This window comes from Falco biarmicus, chromosome 5 (assembly GCF_023638135.1).
Source record: "Falco biarmicus isolate bFalBia1 chromosome 5, bFalBia1.pri, whole genome shotgun sequence".
In the NCBI taxonomy this organism is placed as follows: Eukaryota; Metazoa; Chordata; class Aves; order Falconiformes; family Falconidae; genus Falco; species Falco biarmicus.
In genome coordinates this window covers 7,031,178-7,054,226 of record NC_079292.1, presented here as the reverse complement: position 1 = coordinate 7,054,226, position 23,049 = coordinate 7,031,178, and the positions used below count along the sequence as shown (strand labels likewise).

Here is a 23,049-nt window from a genome sequence, read left to right as displayed (position 1 = left end):
AGGCATGGGAAATCAAACCTCCAAGGAGCCAAATCTAAGCATGGACCTTTGCAAAGCACTGCATATACATATGCATATATATCTGCATATCCAGCAGATACCTAAGAATGTATAGGGTGTGACGGGGGTCATGTCATTGTTCTGACAGAAATTCAAACACACTGGTATTTGTATTTGAAGAAAAAATCTAATTGCTGTCTTTAAAGCAGTAATTTCCAAACCCCCCAGCCTCAGAGCAAAAGGTCCCCTGGAACTACCAGCTGTGAGCACTGTTATTCTCAACAGACATTGCTACAGGGGAGGTTTCCTTTAGCCTGTGCTACCTTCTGTACGCACCTTCACGAGGGCTGAACCCTGTGACTCCAGAAAACTTAAATCCTGATCCACCCACTGGGTCAGAGAAACATGCCTCCAAAACTTTCCTTATCATTCTCAAGGTCAACATATACTGGCCTCTAAATACACGATGTCCTGGTTTTACATGAAGTCTGTCCGTGGGTGAGTTTTAGAAAGGGAAACAATATCATTCTTCTCTTGTTGGTGCTCATGTGGGCTTTCTTCGTGTGGGGTAGCTGACTATTGCTCCTAAACTACTTGATGATGATCTTATGCCCAGTATAAATATGGCACATGGATTTATTTTAATTAACTTTCTAGGTGTGTCCTTTCTGGAATCACACTAGTTTTCTTGAAAAACAATAAGGGAGAATTTGGAGACTCAGAAATTATGATGTATGAGGTTAGCTGAGTGGCTTTCCTTTCTCTTATGAAAGAAAGTTTAGGAAGTGCAAAGAAAGGCTGTATGCATTTCTTTGCAGAGGGACCTGTGCAAGAATTGTATCTTACTTCAGCGATCAACGTGAAGTCCGGTCTTCACTGAAATCAGTAGTCAAACTCTCACTGACCCTTTTGCAGCCCGAATTTAACCCTCGAGCACATCCTAGCGGTGTGTATGCCCCAGGCCTTCCCTCCGCAGAGAGCTCAATTTCACCCAAAATGCACTGCCATCTAGTAGTGAAGTTTGGAAACAGAATTTTATCTCCCAATAAATGTTGGCTATGTTACAGATTCATTTACAGGGCAAAAAAGTGAACCAAGGATGACAGCCCATTTTTTCACGTTGAGACAGACTGTAAGGGCACTAAGAATCCAGGACTGCATAACAAGGAGTGTGATGAGCTGGTTGAGGGAGGTGATTCTACCCCTCTACTTGGCTCTGGTGATATCCCATCTGCAGTACTGTGCTCCGCTCTGGGGTCCCCAACATAAGAAGGACGTGGACCTGTTGGAGCGAGTCCAGAGGAAAGACGTGAAGATGATCAGAGGGCTGGAACACTTCACCTATGAAGATAGGCTGACAGAATTGGGGTTGTTCAGGGTGGAGAAGAGAAGGCTCCGGGGAGACCTTATAGCAGCCTTTCCATACTTAAAGGGTCTTATAAGAAGAACGGAGACAGACTTTTTACTAGGGCCTGTGGGACAGGACAAGGGGCAACAGTTTTAAACTGAAAGAAGGTAGCTTTAGATTGGACATGAGGAAGAAATTCTTTATGATGAGGATGGTGAGACAGCGGAACTGGTTGCCCAGAAAAGTTGTGGCTGCCCCGTCCCTGGAGGTGTTCAAGTCCAGGCTGGATGGGGCTTTGAGCTACCTGATCTGGTGGAAGGTGTCCCTGCCCATGGCAAGGATGTTGGACTAGACGGCTTACAACCCAAACCATTCTATGATTCTATGATCCATGTAATAGAAGAAATGCCCTATACTCAATTTAAAGCCTTTTGTAACACATAAAGTTCAGATGGATTGTGATTAATTCAGCAAATCAGCATAGTATCTGCTAAACAATTAGGTCTTGCCTTTGATGCTACTGCAACAGTAATTTATCATTTAATTTCTGAAAAGTGATGTAAAGATCAGAACACTCCAATATGAGGACAAACAAATCACTCTCATGAATAGCAAATGCATTAACCTAACTGCCTTTGCCCATGATACTAAAACATAGCTAATAACCTTATCTTCACTCACAGGTAAACAACAGTATACAATATATTTTACTACAGATATAATGATTTTTAAGGTTGTTAATGATCACCTTTTAAATAAATAACACACTCTTTCTTTGTCCTGTGTTGAGGCTGAATTCTGCTTTCATACGTGCTTCACCACAGCCTCTGGCTCTAGAAGGCTTAGTGCCACCCTGGGATGCTCCAGCTTCCTGTGACGATGGGGTGCCTTCTGCACACTCCCGGGGCAGGACATCCATGCTGCTTGACCAAGCAGCTCTCACTACACTTGTTGCACAGACCATACAGTTGCTGTTGACTATGCTTTAAGCTACACTTGATCCCACGCACATAAACTCAAAGGTAGATCAGAGAGATAAAAGACTCTTAGTTCCTTTATGCACTTGTCATGCAGATGTTCCAATCCTCATCAAAAAGTTTTGTGAGAAACCACGGCTTTTTGGTAACTACACTTTTATGTCTCAAGTGCACACACCACTGTTCCAAGAGCTTTACCAACACTGATTTAATAAGATGGTATAGATCCCAGAAAAGGGGGTTGTTCTAAGTTTAGTGGCATGACAGTAGCTTTCCATGGCTTGCAGTGGATATCACTAAAATGGTAAGTATTAGATAAGCACACAAGGGCCCAAAGCAAAGTTGGGAAGCTACTATGATATTCACAACTAAGGGGCAGAAGAACCTTACTCAATTTCATCAGCAAAGTTTGTACTTTTCATACCTAGTATTTAAATTGTACACAGGGAGCATATCCAAAGCCATCAAACAAAGTCAGATTTTTTCCAAAATCAGTGCCAGTGCATGGGTGAAAACGTAACACAAACTTCAGTATCAGTAGTAAGCTTGTATCCAGCTGGACTATTGCTATTACCAGGGTCACTCTCTGGACAGGATTGAATTAGTAAAGATGTCTGGGTAAATACTATTTTGTTAACAGAGTAACATCTGATTCAGGTCACATTAAAATTAATAGAAGTTTTGCTCTTGAACTCTGTGGAAGCAGAACTGAATCCACTAACCCTGAACTCCTCAACTCCACCACAATAAAGAATCTATTTAGCTTCATCAGACACTTAAGTGTTTCTATTACATTCTCTTGTATCTTTAATTTTTTTCTTTTTCTCATACTATGTTTCTAACTGCAGACCATCTGAACAAACACATGACATCATATGAGAAAAAAAGTCTTATCTCGTGTTTTTCCAAAGACATAAGGGTGTTTTCTGTGTTGCCTTGCAAGCTTTGGCCAGGCAAGACACAATAGGCTATTGCTCTAGATCTTACTGGGGCAAATAAGCATACGCAGTCCATAAGTGTACACAAGTGACATTGCTTTTAATACTTCTGAAAAACAAATCTGGAACACAATTGTCAGCCTAGAGAATAGTCTTCCACAGCACAAAATAAACTCAATTGCAGCGATGTAGGCAGATGCGAGCAAATTCAGTAGATACCCTATCTTTCATGTACTTGTGTGGACCACGGTTTAGCCTTGCAGAGGGGATATCCACTGTATAAATCTGAGCCTTTTAGACTTGGCACCTCCTCTGCAATCTGCAGTCTCGGAGGGCTTGATCGCACGGAGCAAGTTACTGCTGTCTCCACAAACAGTCATCCAAGGGCTTCTTCTAGGAAACTTACACTATGTAAAGGAACACACATGAGGGGGCATGACCTTTACTGCACCCAAGTCTTTAGGCCTACTGAGGTTCAAACCTGTACACCTCAAACAGTATGAAAGCACATATGTAAGTATGCACTCTTGTGAGCTTCTGTAGGATTGCCTTTTGCTAGTTTACTTCTCTACAAACCAGAGGAAGAGATCCCAAAACCTCTGCATTCTACCGAGGATCCCCAAAGGTGACCTTGAATCTTGCCTTTCAGTTGCTATGAAGATTGTTTTCAGATGTTCGGCAAGCTCAGCATGGCCTGAAAATATGGTCTTTCTGAGACATCTCTAGATGACCATCCAAAAAATGAGGCTGTGGCTCAAGATCTTGAGCTACATAATGATATATTTAAAAACTGAGGTAGACTGAAAAAGTTTTAACTATAATTAAGAAAAATCTCAAGACTACCTTTGCAAGCAGTTATTCTTCTAGGTAATGCAACTTTATCTCATAATGAAAACAAGTATTAAGGATATTAAGTGTTGGAAGTCAATCCCAAAGCAGCGCGCAAAGCAAGAGCCTGATTCTGGTACGTTTAGACTGATTGAACGCAGCCAGTTCTCACTAGACTTACAAGCTACAGACTGCCAGGTTGGTCCTGTATGTTAAAGCACTAGTGCTTTCACATGGATCTTCAGTATGGAGCTTCAGGGTACCTTAAAAGCAGTCATGCACTGGCAGCTACACTCATCAAGCCTATACTTCACAAAGTAGAACAATGTTTACCTACCCGCTAATGGCCCAAAAGGTGTCGTAACAGTTTATTGGGTCATTAATTTCCAAGGCTCATTAAAACTTGACTTTCCTGGATGGGAAGGACTCCACATTGGTGGTGACAGGTAATTAAAGTGGGCTTTTTAAACTGTTACCGGCTATATGCAAGACGCAGGCCCTTAACAGATACAAACATCCATGATTTCCACTATTACAATATGGCAAAGCACAGTGTGCGTGTGCCTCCATATCCTGCATCAGTCTCCCTGAGAGCACTGCCTCTGCCTAGGGCGCCAGTAAAACACTCGTGCTCTAGACGCCTTAACTAATGTCAGGACAAACGCTTTAAGTCAGCTAGGGTCCAGCTCAGGGCCTGTCCAGGATCCACCTCGGGAGGCATAACACCGCACCCTGTGCCTCCCACACCAGCTCTTGGCTGCCACAGGGCAGCAGGTGCCTCCCCACGTCATTGCTGCCTGCAGGTCAGCCACCCGGGACGAGGTGGGGTGGCTGGGGTCCCTTCCCCAACGTGGGAGCAGGTGTCACTCGCCCGCTGAGGTGAGAGGCAGCAGCTGCCCCCTCAGTGCCAGTGGCCCTTCAGGGATCTGCCGCCACTGCTGCCCCCTCAGCACCAGTGGCCCTCAGGGACCGGCCACCACCGCTGCCCCCTCAGCGCCAGTGGCCCTCAGGGACCGGCCGCCACCGCTGCCCCCACCTGCCACGACGCGAGGGCGAGGGATCGGCCGCCTCCTCAGCCTGGTGGCAGCTGTTAGGGAGTGGCTGCCGCCGCGATGCTGCTGCCCCCGCCCGCCCAGGCCGCCCCCGCAGCACCAGCGGTCCCGCGCAGCTGCCACTAGGGCACAGCCCTGCCCGCCCCGCTGCTGCCGGCGCCCCGCCGCCCTTACCGGCGAAGTTCTTGGTGAAGACGAGGGTGACGAGGAGGATGGGGATGAGGACGGTGCCGATGGTGACCACGCGGTCGAAGGGCAGCTCCAGCTTCAGCTGGAGGAGCAGAGCCGCCAGCGCGCCCGCCTTGTCATCCTGCTGGCCCGGCAGGATGAGCTCCTTCAGCTTCTCGCCCGCCAGCAGCGCGGTGGCCATGTCGGGGTGGTTATCGATGATGTGTTGCATAAGCGGCGGCGGCGGGCGGCCTCACGCCGCCGGGCCTCCCCGGGGACGGGCGGCGCGCTGCGGCGGGCTGGCTGCGGGCGGCGCCCGCGCGGCCTGCGGGGACAACACCGACAGCGGTAACGGCGGGGCCGCGGCCGCGCTCCTCTGCCGCAGCGGCACCATGTTAGGGCCGGCGGGACCCTGCCCCCGCCGGGCCTGCCGCTACCCCCGGCCTCCCGCCGGGCCCGGAGCGCGGCGCCCCCGCCGACAGCCCCGCGGGGGCTCTCCCCCGCCCGCCCCCCGCAGCGCCGGGGGCAGCGGTGCGAGCGGGCCGGGATAACGGCGCGGCGGGGCAGCCGCCACCCCAGCAGCAGTGCAGCGGTAGCTGCGCGGTACGAGGCAGCCTCCCTCTCCCCAGGGCCCGGCGGAGAAATGTCACGAGAGGCGGGCAACGGCGCGAGCTGCCCGGCGACAGCTATGCAATTAAACGCTGCCTCCGCTCTGCAATTCATGCTGTACAGATAGCGGTGAAGCAGCCATGCAACAAGACAGATTGGAGCTGCCTCAAAGTGCTGCAGACAAGGAAGAGGGCATTTACCTGGCAACTTCGGTTCCCTCGGTTCCCAGGGGATGGTGAGCAGCACCGATGACTTGTAAGTAACAGCGGAAGCCGCAAATAAACTTACACTGGACCTTCCTGCCGGAAAAAGGCCCCTGCACCTCCGCAAGTAAGAAAATCGCTCCGGATTTGGAGCGGGAGGCGAACGATGTGTTGATGCTTGTTATTGCAGTGGGTGGCTGGCGCTTGCATGGAAGTGCCCGCCTGCACCAAGCAGCAGTAACGTGCAGAGCAATTCAAGAAGGGGATTGCAGCAGCCGTGGGGAGGAGGAGGCGAGAGCAGCACCGGAATGAACTGCGGAAACGCAGAGGTCCTTTAAGGTTTTGAAGCGAACAGCTGGAGCCTGCGGAGCTGGGAGCGGCCGCACCGAGGCGGCCGCAGGCAGCCGGTACACGCACAACACATGCGAGGCTGCACCGTGCAACACGTTGCGGCGGCGGCCCCGGGCGGCGGCGACGGCCGCGTCCCTGCAGGAGCCACCGCGCGGCGGCAGCGCGCATGCGCCAGCGCGGCTCGCGGGGCGCGCGCGGCCGGCCCGGGGACGGCGGCCGCTGGTGGCCGTTAGTGCCCGCTGAGGGGCGCCGGGACGGGCGGGGGGAGGGGGAGGAGGAGGAGGGTGGGAGGCCCTGGAGCGGAGACCCGGAGGCGGAGGAGCGGGTGCCGCCGGGCGGGCTCCCCCTCCTGCCGCCCCGCAGCGCGCACGGCGGAGCGCAGGCCCGGCTGCGGCGGCGCCTCCCGCCCCAGGGCGCTGGTGAGGAGCGGGGTGTAGCGGTGAGCGGCGGCGACACCCTCGCCCAGGCGGCCTGTGCCCTGCAGGTCTTGGGCCTCGGGCACGTCAGGACGCAGGTGCTCCCTTTAGAAACCCGTCCGGGTGCCTGTTTTTTAAAGTTCTGTGGGGTCAGCCACACCTGATAAAACAGCCCGAGGCGCAGAGAGCTTGCCAGGAATGCAAAGGACAGCTTTCAGCTTGCCTCAGCCTAATGGGGTTCAGGCCTGTGTCTTCACAGAGGTGACCAGACCTTGCTGTCCATCTCTGGAATGGGCTGGGAGTGGAGCACTCTCTGGGCAAAAGCTGGACCACACAGCATCAAAGGAGGACATACATGCTGCATCATAGCCAGCAGCTATGGCACTCTGACAAAAGCTTCAGGTCACGGTTCCTCCTCAAGTTGTTTATGCGTTTTATATTTAGTAGTACTCTAGATGAAAACCAGAGATGCACTTAAACAAATACTACTGACATTTCTCTCAAAGATTTGCAGTTGTCATCTGCAACACAGCATGAGTAAATCTCCCTTTCCCCAGTCACTGTGAACAATATGATGGTCCTGCTTGTTATTCAAGTTTAAATATTGAGTGCAAGGTTTAAATAATACTTCTTGGCAGGGGTCCTTCCATCCAGGCGGGGATGTAATGAGCAAGGCAAGAGGGATGTCCTGATGGCAGCAGCCCTGATGAAGGATCCCAGGCAGCAGACTCAAAGCTGTCAGTGCCACATGCTCCTGAAGACTGCTGAGGATGAGAAGGCAGGAGAGCTTAAACTTGAAGCTGCCACCATCACTTCTTTCATTTTTCCTGCTCCTCACCCTCTGTAGTCTCTGTGGCTATGTTGGTCCTCTGTAAGGGCCAACACGCAGTATCTGTCTTATGGGCAGATGACAGGGAGAAGAGAGACCATCTTCTCACCCCCTTGTTCAGGTACAGTGGGTACTTGTGATGTAGCACAGCAGACAGTTCCCGGTAACCAGCTTTATCCCAGGCAGGAGAGCAGGCAGGGCAAGGTAGGACACAGAGCAGCGAGGAGCTTGGTGCAGTGAATTTGGGAATGGAATGGGAATGCCTGTGTCATTCCCACATGTGAGGAGAGGTTGGGGACAGTTGCTGGGTCAGGCCTCAAGCCTCAACAATCCTTCCTACCTATGGTGAGGGATGGATGCACCAAATTCTCTTGCCATAGCTGTATTTTGTCGTCTCCTAATATAGAGGCTTTCCGTTCCAACAACATTCCTTCCGCAGTTGTCATTGCTGCTGCCAGAGGAATGATACTGAGCAAGGTGGACTGACAGCCTGAGGCAGTACAGCTAATCTGCTAAAAAAACTTTTGCTCAGACTTTCAGTTTTGTAATTGTTTCACCATGCTTTTATCTGCTGTTGACAGTCTTGTCCTCCTCATTGAGAATGCTGCTGAAAGGCCATTTTCCTGATCCGCACTTTGTCATCTCCTTTTTGAATCCTCTCTTTTGCCTGTCCAATTGCTCAATTCAAAACTAGCTGCTTGCTTTTTGTTTTCAGAGGATTTCTGTGGTATTTCTCCTCCTATCTTCCCCTGCCTAAGTCCTTACCACTTGTCTGCTATCTAGTTGCTGGCTCTAGATGCTTCCTCATGTTTTCCCATGAGGAAATAATGCCATCCTCTAGTAACCATTTCTGAGGAAGCTCAGTGTAAACATCTACAAACTTTAAGAACGTAGCAGCAGCCATCCCAGGTCTGTCCAGTCCCTTATATCTCCAAGTGTGGCTCTAACTGGACAATCAAGGAAGCGTAAAAATGAGGCAACCTGTACTGATGCCTTTTCCCTAACACTGCCCCAGCTTCCAGCTTTGTTCGGGGAATTTCCTGAGCTTGTGATGGTGTAAAAACCCCAAAAATGTCTCTTCTCAGAGTATTTTTTTCTGGCCTCCTCTTGGGACTGTGCAAAATTCTGGCATCCAAAGCCTCTTTTATTAAGGACTTCCACAAGCTTACAACCTATTGTGTCAAACCCACCTTGTTCGGTTTGTTTCAAACATAATTTAATTTGATGTGCCTTAGTTATGGGAAGGTATTTGGACCAATCCATATCCATCTTTTCCATGACACATGCACTTTTGTAGACAACAATTGTATATTCCCTCTATATTATATCTAGTTCCACATTTAATATGCAAAGAGTCCTACTGGCACAGAAAAATAACCATAAATCAGACACTCTGTTGTTAAAATAAATATGACATCCATGAGTAATTTAAATTTCTCTTTTGAAGCTTGATTCATTATAATACCATTATTTGATGTAATCATATTGATTTTGTAATCTTGCTTGGCAAGATTATGTCTGTATAGCAAGCCAAAGAGACAGTCAAGATGGAAGAGTACTGTCAGACCAAAACATGAGTAAACAGAAACCTGTAGTAGGGCAGAGACTGGGATAAGGAAAATTACTGTCATAATTGACAGACAAATAACATAGCCAAGTTTCTCAGCAATAACATGCTGGCATGTATGCTGCTGGATAATCTAGAAAATAATCAGGCTGTGATAATAATCCTGTGCTAATAAATATTTCACAAACTCCTGGTAGGGTCAGAAATTGATTTACAGATCAAAGTGGAAAGTCGTGTGAATGAATTCTAATTAATTCTAACAAAAGATCAAAAAAGGAGTATTATTTTTAGACAGCTTGAATAAATCATTTGGTGTTATAGCATATATTGATTCTTGAAGGTAGAGTGAACGGCTTTTTAAAATCTTGTTTTCTGAAGTTCTGAAAGTTCAGAAATTTAAAAGCAAATGAGTAAAAGTGAGAGACTGCAAATTTTGACAACGAGACCTATAGCATCTAGAATTTGCCTTCTAAGCAGAGGGTACACTACCTCTAGATGCAGGGTGAGATTTATCTATTCAAATGTGAAGGCATCTGAGCTAGATATGCAGAGCACTATTCCTGAATCATGTAGGAGGAGAAATAACTAGATGTAATGGTGTAGTTCTTGTGACTCAGTGCAGATGTCCTCTTCAAAATGGGATGAATCATTTCCCATTGTAGGTGTCCAGAGTTTACACATGAATCCCACTCACTGTCTCTTGCATTACAGCTTGTCCCAGCTTAGCCATTTCCCCAAGGGCAACTACATGCTGTCCTTTTCCTTGTCAGTTCCTAGTCACCTGGGAACTGCTGCCTTTTGACCTGGTGATTTTAACATCTGTCAGGCTACCATGAATCTTTCATGTAGTGCCCCTGGATGTCTTTATGGAAAGGATGCGGCTTCCCTGATAACATCTGGGATAATGACTGGGAAGGAGCTATGGGGTCACAGCCAAGGCTGTGACTCTAATCCATATAGCCTTTATCCCATCAGCCCACCTTGAGAATTGCATCACTCATGGAGCAGTGGCGTGGGGACAGCGTGGCCCTCACGCAGACCAGCTACTGCCATGGTTGCATGGATGCTCTTGCCTAGGCTAGGTGTGCCGTTAGTGCTGATACAGCTCTGCAGGTACTGCTGTCTGCCTGCGTGAGCGGCAGTCATGCCTTTGGTGAGAGCAGGCATGCCTTTGCAGATGCACCCAGCGAGATGAGACTCTGTAGGGTTGGCAATGGGAACTGGCAGATGGCAGTGAGCTGTGACAGTGGGTCTTAGCACTAAGGTGAGGGTTTTGGCAGTAAAGTGAAGCGAGATGCCAGATGAGAGTGAAAAGCGGCAACTGGCAATGCAGCCTGGCTGTGGCTGCTGGCACCGAGACGAAGCTTTGGCAGTAAGAGGAGGGTCTGTGCTCCTTGTTAAGAAAAAGTGACTCTTAATAGTAAGATGTGATACTATTACTGACATTGATGAAATATTTTTTGCAGCAATGCATGTCTCTTTGCTAGTGGATCTCTTCTGGGTTTGTTTAGAATAGACTAGACTGTTCCAGTTTCAGCAATCACCTAGTCCAACTGCCTAAGCCAAATCAGGGCTGACCAAAAGTTAAAGCATGTTATTAAGGACATTGTCCAAATGCCTCTTAAGCACTGACAGGCACGGGGCAGCGACCACCTCTCTAGGAAGCCTGTTCCAGTGTTTGACCACCCTCTCGGTAAAGAAATGCTTCCCAATGTCCAGCCTAAGCCTCCCCTTGGTGCAGCTTTGAGCTGTCCCTCACATCCTGTCGCTGGATACCGGGGAGCAGAGGTCAGCACCTCCCTCCTCGCTTCCTCTCCTCAGAAAACTGCAGAGAGCAAGGAGGTTGCCCCTCAGCCTCCTTTTCTCCAAACTAGCCAACCCAAAGTCCTTAGCTGCTCCTCAGAGGGCATTCCTTCCAGCCTTTTCACCAGCTTTGTTGCCTCCCTCTGGACCCGTTCAAGGACCTTCACATCCTCCTTAAATTGTGGGGCCCAGAACTGCACATAGTACTCCAGGTGAGGCTGCACCAATGATGAATACAACGGGATAATCACCTCTTTTGACGAGCTGGTTCTGCTGTGTTTGATGCACCCCAGGATGCAGTTTGCCCTCTTGGCTGCCAGGACACACTGCTGACTCATGTTGAGCTTGCTGTCAACCAGCACCCCATCTCCCTTTCTGCAGGGCTGCTCTCTAGCTGCTCCTCTCCCAGTTTATACTTGTGCCTGGTGTTACTCCATCCTAGGTGCAGAATATGGCATTTCAACTCGTTAGATTTCATCCCATTAATCATAGCCCAATGCTCCAACCTATCTAAATCCCTCCACAAGACCTCCTGTCCCACAGGTCCCACAGTACCTCCCAGTTTGGTATCACCAGCAAACCTGCTAATGGTGTATTCAACTCCTGCATCCAGATCATTGACAAATGTATGGTACAGAAGTGGCCCTAGAATTGAACTCTGAGGAACACGGTTGATGACCGGTCACCAGCCAGATGTAGCCCCATTCACTACAACCCTTGGAGCCTTGCCCTTCAGCCAGTTCTCCGCCCAGTGCACCATGAACCCGCTCATCCGACAGCTGGACAACTTGTCCAGAACGATGCTGTAAGGGATAGTATCAACCCCTTACTAAAATCCAGAAAACTACATCCATCTGCCTTCCTTTCATCCACTAGGTGAGTGACCTTGTGATAGAAGGGTATCAAATGAGTTAAAGAGGACTTTCCCTCTGTGAACCCTTATTGACTGTGCCCGGTGAGTGCAATATTCTTTAAATGCCTTTCAACAGTACCCAGTATAATCTTCTCCAGGAACTGAGGTTAGACTAACAGGTCTGTAGTTCCCTGGGTCTTTCCTCATGCCCTGTGTGTAGACTGGAATACCACTGGCTAATTTCCAGTCAGCAGGGACGTCCCCAGACACCCAAGACCTTTAGCAGATGATTGAGATCTTGCCATAACAGCCTCCAACTGCTTCAGAACTCTGGGATGAATCCCATCAGGCCTCGTGGACTTGTCAACATTCAGCTGACACAGCTGGCCCCTTACAATTTCAGTGTCCACAAACAGAAGGTCACTGTTCCTGCACTTGTGGTCCTCTGACTCAGGAGACCTGGCAACCCAAGGTCTATCAGTATTATTAAAGACTGAGGCAAAACCAGCACTGAATACCTCCACTTTTTCTTCATCACTATCAGTCAATGACCATCTTCAACAAGTATCCGTCCAGTGTTTTCCTTAGGCCTCCTCTTTTTTATCTCCCTAGTCCTCCCAGTCCTGCAGTTCAAGTAGAACTTAAAAAGTTTCAGCTCACTGTGCTGTATGTTATTTCTCAAGCAGAAGTGAGTGATCAAAAGCAAATTTTGCTCCCTTTTGTTCAGATGAAGTGAGAAGGTATGAAGAGATTATACAACCGGCCTCATTAAAATGATTGGAGAAGGGGTACTGATTCCAGGTCCCTTTCCTGTCTACCGAGTATTGGTTACGTGTTCAAGCAAAAGAGGCTTGTGCCGGTGGCTGAGGTGGTGCTGACCCTGCAGGCCTGGCCTGTGGCAGCAGGGTGCTGGCCAGGCTGGCTGCTCGCTCTCCCTTCTGCTTCTACTTCAGCTTCTCCCTGCCGGGCAGAGGAAGGAAAGGATTGCTGCAGGAAGACCTGATGTGGCCTGGGCTCTTTCCCACTGCCGTCATCTGCCACCGTGTCAGCAGCGCAGGATGCAGGAGACTTTCTGCCTCCTTCTTTATGTCCTTTCCTCCTTGTATCGTCTTGTGCTAAGAAAGGCCCATAGTGAGCAAGACATTCTCTTAGCGACTCATGCACCCTCTGCTTGCCATGAGCAGGGATGCGCTGGGGTGGAAGCACTGGCATGTGCGGGGCCATACTGTGAGTAAGAGCCCCTGCTCAAACACTGGGCTTAGAAAACAGCTAACGTGGCCATGGGAACTAGAAGGGCGACCGAAACTGCTCAAGGGCAAAGACTGTGAGCACAAAATGGGTTATTCTGTTGCTATGGTATGCAAGCTGTCTCTTTGAAAAATAAGAAACTGCTTGGCTTAAACAGAGTTCATAGGGAAGTCAAGGCTAAAGTAAGGTCACATAATTCTGTCCAAAAAGCATATAGTATAGATTAAATGTAACCAGCTTGAGCAAAAGGGTCTGAAAGCAGTCTTGGAACTATCTAGATAACAGTATGAGTAACACCATATTGTATGAAAACTGCCTAGATAGTGTTAGAAACATCAAATTTGGGGGTGGATGTAGCAGACTTGGGACCAATGAGGAAAAAATAATTAGGAGCAGGTCATTAAATGGGTCCCATTTGTCTGGGAGAAGTCTAGGCAGAGAAAGGGACATGCAGGGTTGGTGAAAAGGTGGGCTTAGGAAAATAAACACTAGGAATTAAAATAATTTAATAGGACACACCACACACCCCCCAGGAAATAATTAAAATAATAGGCATTAGGAATAATCCAGTGGAGAAGGCAGAAGGGTATGATATTTGGGTCACAGAATTGTGGACACCTCCGGTGGTAAAGATGACCTGTGGCCCCAAGCCCATCAGGGTGCTGGACAACAGCCTTGGGACAACCCGCTGGACTCTCATCAGGTCTGCGTCCAAAAGACTTGGTGTGCAAAGGTGGGTTGACAAGGAATAGGCTTGTGCCCTCATACGAAGTGGAGAAGGGAAGGCAATAGAATTGTAACGTGGTAGAGCTTGCATGTGATATTTCTTCATAGTAATACAATTATGAATTACTTCTACTAGTAACAGACAATATAATTGTAACTCAGAATTGTGTTTGTAGTGATGTGGCTGTGAATGACTACTGCTAATATTAGACATTTGCTCCTTGGCCAGTTAAGGTATTATTAGTCTCTTACAAGTGTGTTGATTAATCAGTAAATATCGTAACTGTTTATCAGTTACATCTTAGGTCTCCATTCTAAAGGAGAAGTCAGACACATAATATACAATGATCATTATTTTTAAAGCTATTTTATATGCAAAAAGCTAAACCCATTTCATTTCCTGAAGACTTCCAAACTAGTTATGCACAACAACCAAGAAAATGAAACAGGGAGTACTTTTGTGTCCTGTGATGTGGGACTTTTCCAGCATTGACCTAGTACTTTTATTCTAACGTCATTATGACGCTGATCCTTGTGGAGTTGAGACAGCTTACAGTGGTGCAAGCCAAAAGGCTGCACAGAGTTCAAATGTGGATGTTTTGGGGGGCTCAGTACTGCAGCTGGTGACAGTGAGACATGGTGCTGAAATGCTTCAGTACCAGAGACTGCAGCTGCATAGAGATTGCTCCTGGCAGGGAATGCATGTGGTATTGGAAAGGTTGGGCATGATGGTGCATGGGACCTGGAGCTGAAATTGCCAGTGTGAGATTGAACAGGCGTTCACACAAAAGCCCACCAAAGTACAGAAACTAACACCAAGGGAAAAAACAGAGAAAACAGCATCTCAAACATTTATCTGAATTTAATTTTGGCAGTTTGTATTACTTCAGAGGAGACTAAAGATGTAAATGTATGGTGTATTTGTGCTGGGTTTGGCTGGGGTAGAGTTGATTTTCTTCATAGTAGCTAGGCTGGGGCTGTGCTTTGGATTTGCGCTGGAAGCAGTGTCGATAACGCAGGGATGTTTTCGTTACCGCCGAGCAGCGCTTGCACAGAGCCAAGGCCCTTTCTGCCTCTCACCCCACCCCACCAGGAGCTGGCAGGGGACACAGCTGGCACAGCTGGCCCCAGCTGACCAAAGGGATATGCCAGACCATGGGGCATCATGCTCAGCATATAAAGCCGGGGGAAGAAGGAAGGGGGAGGCCATTCAGAGCGATGGCATTTGTCTTCCCAGGTCACCGTTACGTGTGACGGAGCCCTGCTGTCCTGGGGATGGCTGAGCACCTGCCTGCCCACGGGGAGTGGTGAATGAATCCCTTGTTTTGCTTTGCTTGTGCGTGCAGCTTTTGCTTTACCTATTAAACTGTCTTCATCTCAATCCATGAGTTTTCTCACTTTTACTTTTGTGATTCTCTCCCCCGTCCCACCGTGGGGGGTGGGTGGGGGGTGAGCGAGTGGCTGCTCGGTGCTTACTTACGGGCTGGGGTTAAACCATGACAGTACTGAGTTGAGGGTGTCTTTATACTTGTATCCTTCCCTTGTCAGAAGACAGCTTGTTTCTTGTTTTAGTCTCTTGCTTCAAAATTTCAAATTCTGACAAAAGAAAGCAAAGCACATGCTTAACTGCTTTGCTCAGTACAGATTGCAATCAGCAACATTCTTTCAAATTCCAATCTGAAGCTTGCGAAGTAAAGGCTTCATCCTGCCAGGCGGTGGTATTAAGTATCACATGGAAGGCCGTCATAATTCCAGTTCAGTGTAGCCAGAAACATTTAAAGTTGCACTAAACTTTTAATGCAAATAAACACGGAAGTACAGGTGAGATGATGATGTGTTTTGGTTGGTTTTTTTTTTTGTTTTGTGTGGTTTGTTTTTTTTTTTTTATTAGTAAGCCCTAAGTGAAGGGGTAAGAACCCTGATTTCTGCTGCTAGTCCTGCTTGCCTGAGCATCACAAGCCAAAATACACAAATACAAAAATGAAGCAAAGAACAAAACTCCCCAGGACCCAAACTGCTGGGAGTCCTTATCTCGCTGTGCTATGCACCGGTCCCCTATTGCTTGTCCTCTCTTCCTGGTCCCATTAATCTTGGACTCTCTGCTGCACGTTGGGTCTGCTTCAGCAGGATGGATGGAGTACACCAGTGCTGTCACTGATTTTGCAGCATGATTAGGCATTTTATTGACAAGTACAGATTCAAATCCTTTAGGCTGAAGAAAGCTTAAAGCTCAGATTTTTCACTTCCCAGGGAAATGCTCTAACCCCTAGGATACCACATTGTCTCATCTGCTACAGGATGTTAGAAATTTCTTTAATGAAAAATAAATGAAAATACTAATGTTGTAATTTTACAGTTGCTCAGAGCGTTCAGTTATGCTAAATTGTCTTGCTGTTTCTATGCATCAGCCTTCAAATAAATAGTATATCAAAAGGAAGGATGGTTTTAACCTTACATCTTGACATACAGAAGTAGTATTGGAGGGATTCCTTCTCTTGCATGTTTGTTAAGGAATTCTAGCTGAGTGGGTTCTGCATGGAGCTCTGAGATCTGCAAGATAAACTGTGCTGCCAGAAAGCTGGGCATACTGCTGCTACCCTGAAAGGACTTCAGGAAGAGAGCTGTGGAAGGTACTGGCACAGAGGCAAAAGAAGAAGCCATGTTCCAGGAGGTAGAGAAATGCAGAAGGAACGCAGCAGAGAACTTGGAAAGGTTTGTTGTAATAAGGAGGAGTGTCGAGGTGAGGGACAGCAACACTGGCTCACAACTACCCTAAGCAACTTCCAGCATGTTTTCTTGTAGGTCTGTGATCCCGTACAGTGTTATGAGTACACAGCTCCTCTCTCCCTGCAGCGTGGGTCAGACCTCTGTGTCTTGTTCTGGAGAGAGGCATGTGCCATTCACTGCAAAGATTCCTTCGCAGATGCTTAACAGGGAGTTAATCTGTCCTTTTCATTTTTGCTACTGCAGAGTGAGAATGATTCCATGGAGTCGGACAGCTCAAGCAATTGAAAGGGGAGAAACAGTTCTCATCCATGTAGTCTCTAGCCGGTCCTGCATCACATGTCCAAGTAAAGATGTGAAAGGGAAAGGAAATGAGGAGAGACAAGGAGGTAAGTGAAACTCCTGCATTTTTCATCAGTTTCTGTTCATGCAGGTTGCAGTCTTTTTGATAAGGACCATTAACTGTTACTATCAATCAGCTTTTCTAACTACATAACTATTTTAATCCTCTTGCATACATTGGCAAAATTAATACAGACCATTGCTTGTTTTTAACACTCGGTGTTGTCCATTTAGTTGTAAGGAAACGAGAAGCAGCAGCTGTGCCAACGTATTATTATTATTAATGTATATGAAAACAGTGAGTAACCTACGCAGTTCAGTTACAGGGATCCCCATGTCCCCAAGCCAGCAATTGCAGAGATTTACACTTCAACTGATATTTTATTCTGTAAATGAAAATAAAAGCCCTCAGCTACATAATTCCTTACAATTAATTAGGCACAAAGTACTCTGTAAAGATTAATACTGCCATTATCCCAGGAGCGCTCAAAAAACCCAAAACCCCCAAAAGGCAAAAGAAGCACTTTAAAATCTGTAAGGTATCAGCACAACATGTCTAACAACAGTTCACAATCCACAAAACAGCACATGCATTTGCAGCAAGTAATTACTCATTAGAATTGTCAGGCGTGGAATGAATTTGAACACATATGGCATCTCTAATTTCCAGCGCCTGCTTTAACTGTAAGTCTATAGTTCTTATGAGGGCACATTGTTTGGTCAAGGGATCTATCAGTATGTGGGCTCTGCTCCACAAAAAAATATCCACCTCTAGTTTTCCAGTTACAGACTGTGCAATCTTGACATCCAGGTGATTTTGTGCCATTTTGGTTTTGTGGCACATGCACAGGCCAACCTTACCCTGATTCTTCTAAATGTACTGGACTGCAAGTAAAATTGCTGAGTCTGTTTCAGTACTTGAATGGATTTCTTCAGTCTTGTACCATGGCCCTGAAAGACTGGAGTACCTCCCTTACAGCCACGACATCCTCCAGACATTGTGGAGCCATTACTGGTCATCCCGTGTCAGCAAGGCAGTGCAATCCCACCTACCATGCTGTGCCTTGTTCTGCTGCTCCTTAAGTGCTGATGGATTACAACGCACCATTCATCTTCTGTGCCAGATTTATCATATGCTCTGTGTTCAGTCTCCATACGCAAGGCCTTCACATAATGATGAACTGTCTCTCTGATCTAGCATCCCAAACCACAACTGCTAGTAAACACAGAACCAAACAGCGTGCACGCCCTGCAAAGCCATATGCCTTGGCAGACTAACACAGTTTCTGCCCTTGAGCCTACTAAGAAAAAACAAGTCTCACAATGCACAACAGGGAAGTGTCCTCCTGGGAACAGATAGATCTGCATTCCCATGGAGAGGGTGGATTTGCCCCTACCGACTGTCATAAAGCCGTTAGGCACAGCATGAGCACCGACAGCCATTGATCGGAGCCTGTTAGGCAAGACAGCGTGCGTGGGAGCGAAGGGACTTTACCCATCTCAAGCCTGACGTCTGTATGTGTGGATACTTCCTAACACATACCTGCCTTGTAAGGTCAATTATTTTTTCTATACCGACTTACAGGGGTCAGGCAGCCTTTGTCACATCTTTTGGCAGATGCTGCTGTGTATGAACTTGGGCATCAGCCCATCCTCAAGAGATGTTCCAGTGTAAACCAAACCAGATCTGGGAAGGACTTAGTGTCTAGAAGATTTCAGCTGGTGACATTCTTCATTGTTAGAAGAAAATCTCACAGAAAAGGTAATGCAGAACCAGAATACAATCTTCAGCGGCTCTTGCTGTCAAATGTTTGCAAGTGGGCATGTACAAATGGAGATTTCCTGGCATTTATTTCCAGATGTGGGCATATATTCTCAAGGATGTCAAAAGATTTATTTCTGGAACAACAAGATTGGATGAAAATTCCTAGTAAGACCAGTGCTTTTCCTAGTTAATAATAAAGCTGTTTTTAATAATAATGTAGCAATGAAGAATGAGTTAAAATAGAAAATAATCTCAGGATTTACTACTCAGGAACTCATAATGATCTTTTCCCGTTTGAATGCGCTTTGACTATAGCTTATACATGAATATTTTGGCTTGGCTTCAGCCCAGCAATTTAGAAGTGACTGAAGTAAAGAGCCGAGAAAAGAAAGATTCTTGCAGCATTTCTCAAAAACGTTATAATACAAATATATACGAGAAATAGAGTCAATGCTCAACAGCAATGACCAGTATTGGTGCCACAGATACTGCCTTCCGTAGCACAGTGAAAGCACGGTCTTGCCGATCAGAACCAGCTTGAATCCAGCAGCAGCAGGCAGCATCTGCACTGCACCCTGCAGCAGGACTGCAGTGTTTCTGTGATTTCCCCGACAGAAGCGCATGAAGTCTGGCAGAGGTGAGACTCCTCACAGCTTCTATGTGCACGCTGCACCTATCGCCTGCTCAGTCCCGTATGTCCTGAGTAAGTCAGGTTTGCTATGCAGGCTGCCTGCTGCAGCACAGCGTTTGCACCTGCACACTCACGGTGTCCCCAGTTGCAGATCTGGTCTGTGCATGCCCAATAGTCTTTTCTCAGGACGCCCAGCAGTCGGCTCCGAACCATCGCTGCAAGCTGCCCGATACTTAGAAGTAAACGTCAGTGGACTTCTAGTTCATCCAGTAGCCTTGTCCTGGTTCTTCACAGGGCTTAGTAGCTCACATACAGCGTGGGACAAAGGCAAGAAACTTGCCTGGGCTGAGGAGAAACGGGAACTAGTTCCCCAGGAATCTGGAGTGCTGGGCAGTGCCATGCAGGGTCATTAGTGTGACTGTCATTTTTGCTGTCTGCGGCTATGTTATCTAGATTTTAGGGCTATCTGTCTGGAGTATCCTTGCCTATCGTGCCCCTGAACTAAGTAAAACGACAGTTTGAAACCTGAAAAATAAATAAACTTTCAGTAATTCACATCCCCTGAGTAGTTCTATTGACTTAATGTTAAAATGGTGTGTAAGCAAATTTGATGCCTAAAATTATCATAAGGCAAACTAAGCTGATGAAGGTTTGAAGTAATACTAACTCTGTCTTGTTCCAGACATAGATAGTAATTATCAGTCCTCCAGTAAAGGACAAACTTGCAAACAGAACCTCCCAGGTAAGTTGTAAGGAATTTCTGATTGTTTCAGTTTAGACAATTTTTTTTTTTTAATTTGGCTTTATTTTATTTGTCCTGTTTCAGAAGACTATCGAAAAAACATTTTTGTCTTCACCTTCCTATGAGAAGGCAAGGACACAAGTTTGAACAATAGAAATTCTAACTAGGTGTAAGAAAAAAAAAAATACTGCAATGATAGCCAAACACTGAAAGAGGTTGCCCAGCGAAGCTGTGGACTCTCCATCCTTGGAGCTATTAAAAACCCAACTGTACACGGTCCTGAGCAACCTGACCCTGCTGGCTGGGCTCAGAGCAGGGCAGCTGGACTAGATGACCTCCAGGGGTCCCTTCCAAGCTAAATCTATTCTATAACCTTTTGTTACATAGGTAGCATTTCGCATCTCTGTTGTATCTGGAAGGATGCCCAAACCTAGAAAGAAAATATGCCTTTGAGAGCTACTGTGGTGTAAGTGCCGTATAGCTGCTGCAAACATTTTGCTTTCTAAGAGCTATTAGGCTAAGATTACACGCAACACATCCTCTGAAGAGCTGGATTCTCATCTATCAACAGAACAGGTTTTTCTTGTAACCCTACGAATGTTAACTTACGTAGCCTTGGGCAAAACATTTGTAATTCATGTGCTGCTCTGCTAGTTTTGGCAAACCTGCAGGTGTTGCTGGTTGTGTCGCTGGGTCTGTAAACCCTGACACATGTTCTTAATTTTATAGTCCTACACAGCCAGCCATACTACAAAAAGTGCAAATATTCACATTGGTAAGGCTAAGCCACTGCACACGTTTGCAAATGTCTGCATTTGTACCTCATTTAGCACAAGCGGGCTCCAGTCTGGCCGAGCTCTCGCTGGACACTGCTGCAATCTTGGTGTAATAATGTGGAAGTCCCCAATATTAACTTGACTGTACTGAGCTACATACATCTGAACGGAGAATATCAATAGTTTAATAATCCCCATTATGCTGAATTTGTATTATAAAATACTGATTTTGGCATAAGCCCCTACTGCTGCAGTTAGACTGTGCCTAAAGCCAGAAGCTTAAGTTATTGATCAAACCCCTTTTGTTTGTGGTGATACAGACAAGTGGCGAAGTTCCTGATACTAACTTGGAACAGATGAAACTAACAGCCGAACAGATCAGATAGTGGGCAGGGAGGGTAAAGCTGTCAGTCATGATGCAGAAAATGGAGTTACACTAAATTAACATTTTATTTGGAAAGTAGCAGGAAGATAAAATTAATACATTGCAGTAAGGGGGAGATACTTTATATCCCATCATTATCTACTACAGCTTGTTAAAAAATAACCAGTCGTGAAAAAACCCCACCAAATTAAGGGAGCCAGTTAATCTGCAGAGAGTTTATTAAGGAGTTCATTAAAAAATAATCTGAATAATTTTGAACTTAAACAACTGCTTGAAACCTGAAGAAGTTCTGTTTAGTCTGGAAAAAAACGTTTTATTCATAATTAAACTGGGTGAGTGCCATGACATGGGGAACTACAGGCCATGCAGTCCGCACTGAGGAGCAATTGTAGGGGACATGCTGCGTACAGGATCATGACTAATGCTCATCAACAACTGAGGGCAGACACTGCTCCTGCAGGAAGGCTGTGGGATGGATGCGACTTCCTCCTAACCCTGCTAACATCAGGTCATGTAATGTTTGCTGCTGGCAGGAACCGAAGGCTTTCCAGCTCTGCGTAATGCCACAATGTCTCTGTGGCTTCTAATAATGGATGTATTTCGCTGAGAAGCCAAAGAGAAGACCAGGTGATACACCAGGAACCCAGAAATTCCTATCTGAAGCAAACTGTATCAAATACATCTGGGCAAAGCACAAATTTGGTTGATAAACTCTGACATAATTACTTTATGTAATAGACTTTTTGAAGGCATTTGTAAGATATTAAACAGGTACCTGTTAAATTTTTGATAAGAGAAAATTACAGCATATGAGTAACTTCCATGCTGATTCACAAGCTGCTAGATATATGACAGTAACAGCAACACATATTTGATGGAAAAAACTTACGGTCTTAGGTTATTCAATAAGGCTTCTGCTGGAGCAGAATTAAAGTAGTATAATGACATGTTCACATTAGAAGAAAAACTAAAGTAAAAAATAGTCAAGCAAGACAAGTAATATCTACAGAAAATCTGATGCTGCCCTTCGGACATTCAATTAGTATCTGTGAGCATTAGTTGTTCATCATGACCCTAAAGCCACAAAAGGAAAATTAGTCTTTGTAATATTAGATCACAATCTTTTTTCTTACCTGCATGTAAGATACACACACATCTTTAATCAGTAAAAGAAATGAAACTGGAAAAAATTAAAGGAATATCATAGTAAAACCAATCTTTAACAGTTACCCTGATAAGACCTCCGAACACCTGACTACTATCTGAAGAAAGAAACAAGGTGCCTGTGTAAACCTTGCTCTGCACCACACAATAGAAAGCAGGAGTAACCCTAACAAAGCCTAAAATACATGGCATGAAACTGCTGGCAATGGGAGTTAAATCAGGCTGTGCAGCTTCTTTCAATGCAATACATTTGATCAGTGTGAGGCACTGCAGAGGGCGTGCAGGAATTTCTTACTTTGCTAGGGAGAGGGAGGTCTGTCCCTCCCCAGGCACTGCTGACGCAGATGTTGGTGAGGTGGAAGAATCGCTGAGGTACCTGTCTCATTCTGTCTGTGCTAATGGAACCACTCAGGTGTTAATGCATTATTACACTGCGTACATCCACCACTAAATACATAGGCAGCTGTTCAAAAATGTGCATTACATCTGTAATATTCTGTTAAAAGGGGAGAGATTCAGTAAGCCCCTGACTGAAGGTCATAATTTAAATATTTTCAGCCCCAATGAATGCAAATACACAGATGTAAAGACAGTGCACTTCTTT

The 23,049-nt window shown here is 46.3% G+C and overlaps 1 protein-coding gene and 1 long non-coding RNA gene across 6 annotated transcripts in view; one reads left to right on the top strand and one right to left on the bottom strand.

Moving 5' to 3' along the window:
* The window catches only part of PANX2 (pannexin 2), a 24,637-nt gene extending 17,929 nt beyond the window's left edge, over positions 1-6,708 (bottom strand). For 2 of the 5 annotated variants that reach the window (XM_056340797.1, XM_056340801.1), the window contains exons 1-2: positions 6,121-6,708; positions 5,318-5,636 (exon numbers count right to left, since the gene is read on the bottom strand). In XM_056340797.1, the coding sequence (XP_056196772.1) occupies positions 5,318-5,543 (226 nt within the window). In that variant the 5' untranslated portion in view covers positions 5,544-5,636; positions 6,121-6,708. Of the gene's footprint in view, positions 1-5,317; positions 5,637-6,120 lie in introns of those variants that run through there. The other 3 variants (XM_056340800.1, XM_056340798.1, XM_056340799.1) reach the window with 3 other exon arrangements.
* LOC130150149 (uncharacterized) lies at positions 6,417-23,049 on the top strand. The gene is made up of 4 exons (XR_008822133.1): positions 6,417-6,530; positions 16,887-17,029; positions 18,568-18,744; positions 21,815-23,049. It is a non-coding gene; the product is annotated as an uncharacterized LOC130150149 (long non-coding RNA).